The sequence below is a fragment of the Lipophrys pholis genome (genome assembly GCF_963383615.2).
Source record: "Lipophrys pholis genome assembly, chromosome: 1".
NCBI classification, from domain to species: Eukaryota; Metazoa; Chordata; class Actinopteri; order Blenniiformes; family Blenniidae; genus Lipophrys; species Lipophrys pholis.
In genome coordinates, this window is record NC_137635.1 from 9427776 (window position 1) to 9439936 (window position 12161).

Here is a 12161-nt window from a genome sequence, read left to right on the forward strand (position 1 = left end):
CCTCAATGTTTATGCCTGCAAAGTCACAGAGCGCAGTTAAAGGATAAAAACTTATTAAAACATGCATAAATAGACTGCCATGGACCTGAGACAGCATTACCAACAAGAACAAGTACAGATCCAGCTTGCAGTCTGTTTACACCAACCTGTTTAATCCCAGCTGAAGTTCGGCGAAGAGGTCAGCAGACCGTCGCATGGACACGATCAGAGTGAAACACAAACATATTGGGACGTAACCAGCGGCTCACCCACCTCAATTCCACCGGAGATTACCTAAGAGATGTATGCCAGTCTGTATTTCAAAACCGGATTTGTCCAAAACTGACAGTGAAGCCAAAAGCTGGCAGACACAACTTCTGAAACATGTCCAGAAGCAGGTCAATTTAAATTAAAAGCAATGAGCAGTTTGTCGGGTCTGCTCTAGCTTCTTCAAAGTGTTTTATGAAGGTGTCCAAGGTGTTTCCTGTCTTGGATTAGCTCCAGCCCCTCTGAGTCACATAGAGAAGATAGTTTGATGGAAACTTTACCAGAAAACCTCAAACCAGGCAAACAGGCCTCCTCTGATTGAAACCCCCCCGAATAGGGAACCACTAAACTAAATGACCTGACCACTGTATGTCATTTCTCCTTTCTTCTCGGGGTGGCATGGCTTGGTTGGTAGAGTGGTTGTCTCCCAATTCATGCATTATAGCAACTATTCTGACAGTCTGTGTTGTCTATTGTGGATGTTTTTGTGTTGAAAGTCCATGACTGATAAATGGCCGTTTGGCAGTTAGGAGTTGCTCTGTAGTTTTCTGAGCCGCTGAGCTGATGTGTTTATTCAAGCATTATTGTGTTGACAATAGGAGGAGCTGTTCGTGTCACATTCCTCACACGGCAGAGCACCACGGGAAAAGTGTCAGCGGTGAGGTTAGAAAGGCTGTCGTCTCTATCTGAAGACAAAAACACTTGTCTCCAACGTTTAAGAGTTTTAAACATTCTTTTCTTCCAATGAATGTCTTGAATATTTCATGCTCCACCCATTCTCTGTGGGGCAAATGCTCGCTGAGGGATTATTTCTTAATAACTGACCCTGTGATCTATTCTTTTGAGACACACCTGCAGGTAAATACCGTCTCACATTGTGGGCGGAGTGATACCTATTGTTGTGGGATGTTTTCAACACAATACCGTGAGGTTTACAGTTTTATTGCTTTCTAATAAGAGGAGCAGTGTTAGCCACACTGCTTGCTAAATGTTGAGAATGACTCATGCACTCCTGTGAGGCCAGTAGAAACAAGTTACTGGTTATAATTATGATCGTTGCTCAGTTACATTAACTGAAGTTTCAGAGGCCACAACTGAAGCCAGTTAAAGAGCTGCAGAGCTGCTGTCACGTCCTATTTCCATGCAAGGTGCTCACACACAGCAACATCAAGCAGGGGGTCAATTTTAGGGGTTTATGACATGTTGTCATTGCTGCAGACAGCATCAAAGTAAAGAGGTTCCAGCATATTGTCGGTGATATTGACCAACATCAGTCATTTTCTGGAGGCCTCCTTCCAGCTCAGAGCCCGAGGGAATTCTCTGTGTAGCTCTGTGTTTATTTCACAGGATTATTATTGGTAAAGACACCAAAGCTTGTTCCAAGTGTATCGTGGACCACAGGAGCCATCACATGTACAGCCCATGAAGACAGTGAAATGTAGGTATGAGGAACAAGCTCTGCACCAACAGTTTGCAAGTTTCTTAATATCTGTAATATTCTTCTAATATGTGACATACAGCCACGTTTGAGACCACAACACTAAGGTTTATACTCCCAGAGAGAATAGATCCACTCCAACAGAAAGTAAAGGAATCAGGGAGGGGCAATACAAATATTCAACCGTATTGATGTTAGTAAAACACAAAACTTTACAACTTCTTGTTTCAGTAAAAATTAACATAACACAAAAAAATTAGTCAGTTTCACAGACTTATAACAACTTTTACTGTCAAAGTAAAGCTAGCACACAGATCAGAACGATTTGACGTTTGATTAAAAAAAACTAAAGAAATGTGGAATTTGAACAAAAATTACTTCTTTGAGTTGGACAAAGATGTGAATTTGACTTTAGAGTTGATTGTGTGAAAACCCAATCAAACGTCATTTATTTGATGTGTTTGTCACTGTTGTACCGTATTTCCCAGACTATAAGTCACATCTGTCAGAAAATACATCGTGAAGAGGAAGAAAACATCCAGAAGTCTCACAGATGTGAAAATGACACTTGTTTGTTCATATCCAGATGTAAGTGTAGATGATCCAGGTCCAGCCGCTGTTCCAGAACCTTCTGTGAATCTGTTCCTCAGCTTTGAGCCTCAATTAGCTTCATAAGGGGGAACAGTTTCTTTTCTCCAGATCTTTGTTGTTGGTCACATACAGTAGTGACAGAGTTTTTATGTGGGACTGCAGCAACATTCTGCTGTCATACAGTGACACCTAGTGGTCTATGATGGTATGTGATATTCTTAATATAAGTCACATGACCAGCCAAGCGAGTAAAAAGTCTGGAAAACAAGACACTCAGTTGCAATTTAAAACTAATATTTATTAATAATTTTCTCGGTGGTTTAGCTTATTTCGTGTTCTTGTTTGCTTTGCAGAGGAAACTGATTCCAATGTGCGATGGTTCCTCATCCGAATCACACTGAAGTCCTGGTCGATGTTAAAGAAGCTTTAATCGTCAGCGGGGAGATAAACATTATTTCCTCCTGCAGTTGGAATATTTAGGCAGAAGTTGGATGTGTAGACCAGCAAATCGTACCGTGCTGCTCCGTTACTCAGTTCACACTCCTGCAGATGGAGGCGCTGCTGTGCCGTTCGGATCAGTTCAGGAGAGACCCGTTTGACAGCTCTTCATCAGGATCGTCCGATAAAAAAGGTCCGGCCTCAGTCTCGTAGCTCTAGCTTGCCGTCCTGGACTCTCCACCTCCAGCGCTGACATCGGTCTGGAGCGGGAACACAGCGGAGCCACAAGCCCGACTGCTTGATCTCCTGCTCGAAGGCCACCAGCTTCCTGTCCAGGGTCTCCAGCGTGAAGGCTTTCCCTGAGACCTGAGAGGAAACACCAGGTCAGAGTTAACATTCCACCTCCTCGCTGTGGTTCGTCCTACAACTCGACATGAACAAACCATCAGTCCGTCACACATCTGTACACTCCTCAAAGTCTGGATCCAAACGTCTGGTGAGCTGTGGAGCCAGTGGAGAAGTTCTGCTTGTACCTTCTCTACCATTTCTATGTTTGAAGGTTTCAGAAGGTTCCAGAGTTCATTCTGCTGTATCGTCTTCCATCGCCTCTCCACCGTGCTTCTATCAAACAGAGGACTCAAAGCACTTCTGGCTGCTTCGCTCTGAAGGTTGATTTCATTTCTGTGTTTTCTCAGGGAACCACTTCACAACAGGATCAATCCCACGCAGCCTCACAGAAACAGTTTCAAGGTGACGCGAGTCTCACGAGTTTCTCACCTGGTCGCTGATTCCAATGGCGACGTGTCCCACTTTGACCCGCCGCCGCTCGCGGATCCTCAGACACTCGCCCTGAACGTTCTCGATCCAGATGTCAACACCTGCAAACATCACAGCGCAACAGAAAACATGAAATAGTGAGTCACACATTTTTAGCCATTTGGCCAATCGCGTGATTTACATTAAGAAGAAACTTACATATCAAAATAGATCATTTGTTGTTGAGGTGGCAGAACCGATAAATATCAGAATAACGTAGAAATTACTATTTCAAATATTACAAGTATTAGTTTGAGCAGGTATGAATAAATCATAAGAACAATTCTATATTCGATTCAAGTCTTTCAACAGAAACAGAACAAGTTGAAAGTTTTCAAGTTAAATGAGGAATTTCAACATTACCGTATTTCACAGACTATAAGTGACACATTGTTTTGTTGTTGTTTGGTGGTCATGAGACTTACGCATATGAAAATATACATGTATGCAAATCCTGCTCAGTAGATGATATTTATAAAACACAGTGTTGGAACATTAAACTGAGAGTCTGTGCGACTGTGGTTAATCAGCTGTTTTTGACATAAATAAAACAGATGAGTTTTCTGTTCTCACCCTCGACGCGGTATGAAGACGTCTGATGGGCCGAAGCCGTCCACTCCAGGTGTGAGTCTGTCTGACTGTTGCAGGAGGAGAAAACGCCGGAGCTCAGATCGTCGGAGGATCGGTCCGAGTCCTGAAAGTAGCAGCAGATCTTTGTTTGTTTGTTTGTGTTGATGATAACCGGACATTACGGCGCCACTGTCACTCGGTCTCACCCTCTCCGACGCGTCCAGCTGGGACGATTCCGAGCAGCTGAAACAGGACGGAGGGTCGTCTCGAGGCTCGGGGGAGGGGGTCTGCATCATGGTGCCCAGAGCGACATCTGACGGAGGGGGAGCAAAAGAACCGCTCCCATCAGCACCTCCGCTCGGAATAACAATACATAAAGTAATCCCAATACTTTTAGCAGTAGTAGCTCAGCTGCTGTCTCGCTCCATTCTCTGTTAGCTGTAGCATTAGCATGAGCCCAAACTAGTGACTTGAAAAATCTGTTACTGTTTCACCAAACTCCTGTTTACCAAATGAACAGATTTTTCAGTGCAGGTGAATCTAAAGACACATTATTCCATTTAAAAGTCAGAGACAACTTAAAATCATCGACTTTACTATTATACTGAAAGATTTACACAATATAACAGCATAAAATCAATAACGTCTCAATGTTTGTGCATTAAAGGGATCTAAAAGAAGAAATAATTTGCTTTAATTGTATTAATACTGATCAAGTCACTTTGAACTGAGTCAGACTTGATTTCTTCAGTGTGTCAGATGCAAATTTAAACTGAAACTCGTTGGTGAAGATTCTCATGCTGTCCGACTCACCGTCTCGAAGCTGCTCCAGCTCCTCTTCTGATCCCCATGAAGCTTCCTTCACCAGCTGGCCTTTGTTCAGGAGAGGGAAAAGTCCTCTGAGAGCTCGGAGATACTCTGTGGACTCCAACGAGTCCCAGTCGTCGTCCTCGTCCTCGTCCTGCTCCTCTTCCTCCCCCTCCTCCTCCCAGTCCCCCTCGTAGTCCCACTCCTCCTCCCCCTTGTAGATGTCCACCTCTGAGTCCGACCCGCTCGCCCAGTCTTCTGTGGTGAAATCGTCTTTCAGAGATTTGGGCTCCGAGTCCCAATCCCCCGTCATGTCGTCAGTGTCCGGGTCTGGGTCCGTGTCCTCGTCCACCGCGGTGGTCCTCCATGGACTCACCCAGTTCATGGCCGACACCGAAGCGGCAGGGGACGCTACGTTTGGGTCAACGGGGGCCAAAGAACAGGGGGCGTCTTCGTTCTGGGACTGGATGCGACGCAGCCTCTCGATGGCGTTGCTGATGGAGCAGAGGCTCAAACCTCCAACTGTGGAGGAAAAACTGAAGGTAAAGGAAGAAGAACCACAACATGACTGAAGCACTGCAGCGGAGTTCCTCAGGGCTCCGTCCTGGGTCCTTTGGTATTTACATTAAACACATTGTTTATTTTCTCTTGTACTAAAACTACCAGTACTACTAAAAATAACATTAATAAAATAATAATAATAATAATAATATAATAATAACAATAATAATGGAAGTTTGTTCACAGGTGCCTTGAAATCTTTCTATTCAACAATTTCATCATGAAGCTTATAAGTGTACATTCTGTACTACTTTTCATCTTAAGTCCAAAACAATAAGCAAAATCCAGTGACAAGTTAAGCAGCGAGCCGGCGAGCGACCTAATCCGTCTTGTATTACCACTTCTTACCACAAGATGGTCCAGATCATTAAAACTCAGAGAATTACTCACCCACTATCACCACCCAGCATGCAAAAGTGGAATTACTCAAATTTTAAGTACTGTACCTTTAAATTCCACAAACATTGGAACACCGGAATTTAGTAAATGCCGTTTTCCGAAAATATAAACACAAATAAAAAATTTTCATAAAGGATCTTCAGTAATGGTGAAAATGATGTCTGGTTGTTGTGTCACAATGTAAAATACCCCGAAACAAAACACGTAAATATTACATTAACACAATTCCTTTCAGGGAAACTCAGGATGACTAAAAAAGCAGCAGATCATGTAAGTTACCAAAGTAATAATCTGCCTTGAACAACTTTAAATCATCTAAAACCCAGATACCAACTATGAAGGTTATGCGGATGTTGTAAAATGAACACAGTAAAGTTTTTGTGTAGCCTATTCTCAGTTTGCATTAGTTATTTATTTACCTGGCAGCAGTTTCACTTCAGTTCCTCGTAGCCTGGTAGCCTCTTTTCCTTTGATTTACATTCAAACCTTGGGATATTTGAGATTATATCAGCAGTTGGAGGCACAGGGGAAAGTGGTAGAAATGCGCTTTTTGTAGTCCATTTTTTTGAAATTTGTAGTTTTTTCACCTTAATTGCCGTTAGATTAGTATTACCTAGTGGAAGTGTGGTCCGACTGTCACACCAACGTGATTGCCTTTCCCTAACTCCTTTAGGAGGCCTCCTAACACCTTTTCCTTAACCCCGTGACTTCATCCACGGGGTTAAGGAAAAGTGTATAGGAAAGGAGAAAGGAGGGACTATTTGGAAGCACCACCAGTCTCACTGACTCCTTTAGTGGAGGAAACGATTGAGGATGGTCGATAACACTGCCACCTAGTGGTGAATAAAGACAGTCGCTGTCCTGCTGGTGGAAGTTTGACGGAGATTAAAATGAAGTTTTATCGTTCGGACCAGGAATAATTGATTAAGTGATTGAATGATGTCTGGACCTGCTCTGAGGGCCTTGGTGGTCTTCCTCTGGAGCTCGCCAGCAGTCGCTCGTCTCTCAGGCTCTTTCTGGAGTCCGGCTCTGAACACTTTGGCGGTGAAGTTGTTGCAGTTGGACGGGACCTCCCCGAAGGGGGGCGGCTCGTTGACAATCTGACAGAACAAAGACAGACCAGAAGAGCGTGAGGGGGAGGAGTTCTGCCCCCTGGGGGGGGGGATACCAGGGCTGGTTCCTCTCTGACCTGCAGACACAGGGGGTGGCAGAAGAAGCGAGTCCAGGGCTGGTGTCCGTTCAGCATGTGCAACAGCATGCAGCAGCTGCTCCACACGTCGGCTTTGGCGCTCAGCCGGTCTCCTCGGGCCACCTCGGGGGCCATGTGGGTCTCTGTACCCGCGAAACCAGGACCTGGACCAGAGCAGAGAGTCCACGTCCATCAGGAGCTCTACTCACAGACACCTGAGAGGCCTCAATACTCATCACACTGCTTTTCACCACATTGATTTATATAGTTACAGATTACTTATATATTTACTTTATATTCATTTTTTTAATTGCATTAGAAAATGTCTTATTTATAAAGTTAAATTGAACAAAATTTGGAACTAAATCACATGAATGACTGAGTTTTAGTCTCATCCATGAATGTGATGTTCATCCTAAATGTTTGTATCTGTACCACAGCTCCTCTCAGTTACTCGGAGTATTCCGGGCGGACTCACATCTGAAGGCCTCGCTGCTTCGTCCGGTGTCGTCTAAAGTCTGAGCGAGACCGAAGTCACAGAGGAAAGAGTCTCTGCAGTCGGCAGACAGCAGCACGTTGTCCGCTGCACACAAACGGAAGGTCTTCAATGGTAAATTATCAAATTATAGAAAAATAGAATCATTAAAAACTTTATTTGAACTTTGTTTTCCACTATATCATTTTCAACAATATTGTAGATGATGATGATGGAGCTGTAGTTTGAGATTCAGCATATCTTCTGGATTAAAGTACCTTTGACGTCGAGGTGCAACACCTTCCTGTGGTGCAGGTGCTGCAGCGCCCCCAGTGTCTGGTGGAGGTAGTGCAGCGCCAGGTCTTCAGGCAAGCAGCTGGTGTCCTTCAGCAGTTGAGCCAGGCAGACTGGGGAGGGACAGAAACTCAGATTAATAATCCAGTGGTCCAGGCTCGGAACCAGGCCGGGTTCCTCCTGCAGGTTTACCGGGCTTCAGCTCCATGAAGAGGATGACGTTCGGTCCCTCCCTCACGGCGCCAAACAGCTCCACCACTCCGGGAGAGTCCAGAGCGCTCCACGTGCTCACCTCCTCGCCGCTGAACCCCCCCGCTGGGATCTTTTTGGCGGCACATTTGAAGCCGGAGCGTTTGTCGCGGACGCAGAAGACGTCACCGTACGAGCCGTTCTGGATGTGCTGGAGGACGCTATAGTGTTCGCCCTCCCGGTACGCGCCGCCCCTCGGCTGCAGGCGCTTCAACGTGCCACAGAAATCACATTAAAACAGTTAAAAGGAAACTAATCAGGAAGTAGACGGAACCTTTGGCACAAACTCATTCGCTGACATTATAACGACTTTTCAGTTTCAAAGGAGAAAAGAAAATGCTATTTCAGGCTAATTTTGTACAATTTGCAACTGAATTCTGAGAAAACCTGCTGAAATAAAAGGCTTCCCTTCAGTGGAAGTGTTGCACTGACAGGGGGCGCTATCGGACGATCGCAGACAGAAATTAAAAACCAAACCCAAAAACTTGTTGTCATGTGACCTATTTTAGGAAGCGTTCCGTTGACATCTAGTGGTCTCAGATGGTAAATACCACTTTACTGTGATATGTATTTTAATAGAAGTCACAAGACCAATCACACAACTAAAAACAAAGTGTTACTTATAGTGTGGGTAATACGGTAATATTTATCACTAATCAATTACAAGGCAACATTTTTAAAAATCATTGATTAAAATGGATTTAATTAAAGATTTAAATGTAAATTTATTGCGACGACATTATATAGAAGAATTAGTTTTTATAATTGTGACAAAGCACACACTTTGGTGCCAAATTGTGAATGTTTAACTATTAAGTTTTCTCGTCACCATGCAATTGACAATTTTGATTCTATTTGCGTTTTGTCCTCTCAGCCACTAGGTGGCTCCACAGCACCAGGCTCCTGCAGACCAGAGCACGTCTGTGGGTGGAACTGATGAAAACTGGAGGACGGGCACTTTCCCGATGCGAGTGATATCGGAATGAGTGAAAGTGGAGTGAATATTCGTCGGTGTTCTCGGTCTTACGTGGTGGAACAGGATTCCTTCGTTGTTTGGGTTCGTGGTTTTCCAGCCGTTCAGGATCCGTTTGATCAAACCTCCGAATGCGGCTGAAGCCCAGAGCTTCGGGATCTGCGTCACTTTGCCTCTCAGTTCTTCCAACGCCGTGTCTGACGTCTCCGCACAGACAGTCGCAGACCGCCATGCGTTCACGCCGCTGTGGCATACTGGATCTCCCAGCATGCCTTGCACCCCACCTGAGGAGTCTGAATCCCAGTCTTGACAGGAGGAAGACACGTGCATGAGCTCCAGGGTTGAAGGTGGCGGGTTGCGTGGCGTCTGGACGATGCAGGAGGAGTCCGAGTCGCTGTCGTGAGTGTGGACGGAGTAGTGGCTGCAGTCCGAGTCCTCGGAGCTGGACGGCGTGTCGACCTCCGACCCCCCCACACGCTCACCCTCCTCGTATGGGGTGGAGTCAGTGAACTGAGGAGGAGGAGGGATGATGTCCACCGACCCAGTTGCATCTCCGTCAGTGGATTTGAGCCAGTCGACCTCCTGAACCCACAGACCTCTGATGATCGGCCGCTGCTCGCCATCTGCCGGGCGCCATCCCGCTTTCCGCCGCTGCTTCCTCTGGAGGTGGTAATGTGGCGGGACGGTCGGTTCATCGAGGTCCTCGTCAGTGTCGCTCAGGAAGAAGACTCCTTTACCCAGAGGCCTGCAGGAACACCAATCAGACAGAATAATGGAACAGTAAGAACATCATCATGGTCCAGGTCCTGGTGCCACGTTGGCGTCTGCGCCATGTGAGCCCCCCCCCCCGCCCCTCCTACCTTGGCGTCAGGACGAGCTGCGATCGAGGACAAGGACACTGAGTGTTGGACGGACTAAACTCCTGGAAATCTTCTCCTGTGAGTGAAAGTCACAGCAGAAGTTTCAATTAGCTTGTTTTCGTAACAAACTTAAGAACTCTTAACAGTCGCTATTACTGCAAACTGCTGTTTACTGAACCAACCCAGTCATCTGACAGCAACATGGACGGACATTAGAATTAGCATGGATCCACAGGAGCGGTAACAGTAGCATTAACCTTTAGCAGTACCAGTTCCTCCACAAACATCCAGATTATGGAGCATCTTCCTCCTATTAACATCCAGATTATAGAGTATCGTCCTCCTATTAACATCCGGATTATAGAGCATCTAGTAAAGTAACTCCATTACTCTATCAAGATGTAACTTGTAACTATACTCTATTACTAGAAGTGTTGTTCTGGTTCTTCTCACTCTCAGCTTGAGCCACGATGGAGACTCGGGGGTCCTGGCTGGTCATCACTCGGTCCTCAGACGCCATGTGTTTGGCCGTCCCGTGCTGCATGACCAGGCTCAGATGGGGGCCGATGACCTGGACCAGCAGGTCCTTGTCTTCCTCCTCTTCCTCCTCCTCCTCCTCCTCTCTGCGGTGACCTTCATCTTTACTGAGGAAGGAGATCTCCGACTCTCCGGTGACAATGATAAAGGGCGTGTTGGAGTTCATCTTCCTGGGAATGGCCATTTCTGTGTCAGTGCTGCTGTGCATCGATCTGGGGATTAAACCTGGAGGAGAACAGACACACCGGATTAACGCCAGATTAGCACCAGATTAACTTCATGATTAAATATGTCATTTCACTTCAGATCTGGTGGAATTTCACTGAACCACATGAAAACATCTCAAAGTAGAGCTTAAAGTTAAAACGAAGAATAAAGTTGAGATTTTTGGAGCAAAGTGAAACCGCTGGTAAAGAATAATGTTGAAATGTCGACATTAATAGTAATTTGTATTTTTGCAGGGTTTTTAGATTTATGACTTTTCCACTGATTCAACATTTCCCAAAGTGCTTTACGGTGTTGGTCACATTCAGCCATTCACACATTTAGTCACATTCACACACGTTCATGCTGCCATGCAGATAGTCCATCGAGTCCTGCTGAGGAGTGATTGATTGATTGATTGATTGATTGATTGATTTAAATCTTTGTTCCACAAAGACTTGAAAGTTTTATGATTCTGATTTTAAACTGGTTTGATTTGATGAAACTCAGTGAATCTGTTTGTTTTGTTTAACTTCCTGGTCTCTGAGGTGGTGGTTGGGGGGTGGGGTGGTGGTGGTGGGGGGGATTGGGGTTGATGGGGGTGCGGAGGCGGTGTGAATGAACGGACACCAGCAGTGATCCTGGTGAGCAGAGTATAAATAGCCGGCACTTTTTCCACTGCACCGTCCAGCTGTCAGAGTCTCTCTGTGGCTCCACTCGCCATGTTGACAGCTACTACTGGGGGGTCAAAACAGACACCCCCCCCCCCCCCCCCCCCCCCCCCCCGACACATACACACACACACACAAAGACCAGAACCCCACCCCCCATAAAGAACAGACCCCCCCTCCCATAAAGACCAGTCCTCCTGACGGAGCCTTTAGTTTGAAACCAGGCGGCTCGTCTCACCTGAACGACAGTGAAGATCTTCTGAAGATTTTGACTCAGTCTGACATCACCACCACCTCCTCCCTGCCCCCTGACCCATATCTGTGACCTCTGACCCCTGGCCTGGTTGTGCAGTGTGACGTGCTCCTACCTGAGCAGCAGCTCAGACGTTCAGGTGAAGTCCAGCAGACGCCAGCAGCTTCCTGTTCTCCGTCCGGCTCGTCTCAGACAAATCTCCGTCCCCCGGAGGAACGCGCCGGCTCTTCAGCCCCCGCAGGCCTCTGATTGGTCCGCCATGTGTGAGGTATGAGGTCTCACACCTCGGTCAGCCCCCCCCCTCCCCCCCCACCCTTACAGAGCAGCAGCAGTCTCCAAATGCTCTGGACGTCCTGCAGATGCCCTCAGTGACTCCTGGATCTGTCGTCTGTGTCTGATCCTTCACCGTCTTTTCCACGTCTGTCGGACTGGAACATCAAACCACCGCAACTCTGGAAACATTCAGTTCACACTGGAATCATCATGGAATCGTAAAACACAGAAGAATTCCTGTTCCTGTCAGCTAAACTAAATCAAACCAGACTACACTCGGAGACACTCGGAGAGCAAAAGCCTCAAAATGATCCAAA

The 12161-nt window shown here is 46.2% G+C and overlaps 1 protein-coding gene across 2 annotated transcripts; it reads right to left on the minus strand.

Moving 5' to 3' along the window:
• Nucleotides 1–1173: 1173 nt before the first annotated feature.
• Nucleotides 1174–11808, minus strand: map3k14b (mitogen-activated protein kinase kinase kinase 14b). 2 transcript variants are annotated; one of them, XM_080468246.1, is made up of 14 exons: nucleotides 11687–11808; nucleotides 10360–10668; nucleotides 9907–9982; nucleotides 9101–9791; nucleotides 8017–8272; nucleotides 7809–7937; nucleotides 7534–7638; nucleotides 7056–7219; nucleotides 6816–6966; nucleotides 4913–5428; nucleotides 4306–4412; nucleotides 4103–4223; nucleotides 3491–3591; nucleotides 1174–3079 (listed from the first exon to the last, which is right to left on the minus strand). In XM_080468246.1, the coding sequence occupies exons 2-14, from the start codon at nucleotides 10649–10651 to the stop codon at nucleotides 2915–2917; spliced, it is 2874 nt and encodes a 957-aa protein (XP_080324372.1). In that variant the 5' UTR covers nucleotides 10652–10668; nucleotides 11687–11808; the 3' UTR covers nucleotides 1174–2914. The 2 variants fall into 2 exon arrangements, with proteins under 2 accessions (XP_080324372.1, XP_080324371.1); XM_080468245.1 differs by having other exon boundaries at nucleotides 8017–8281.
• Between the last annotated feature and the right edge of the window lie 353 nt (nucleotides 11809–12161).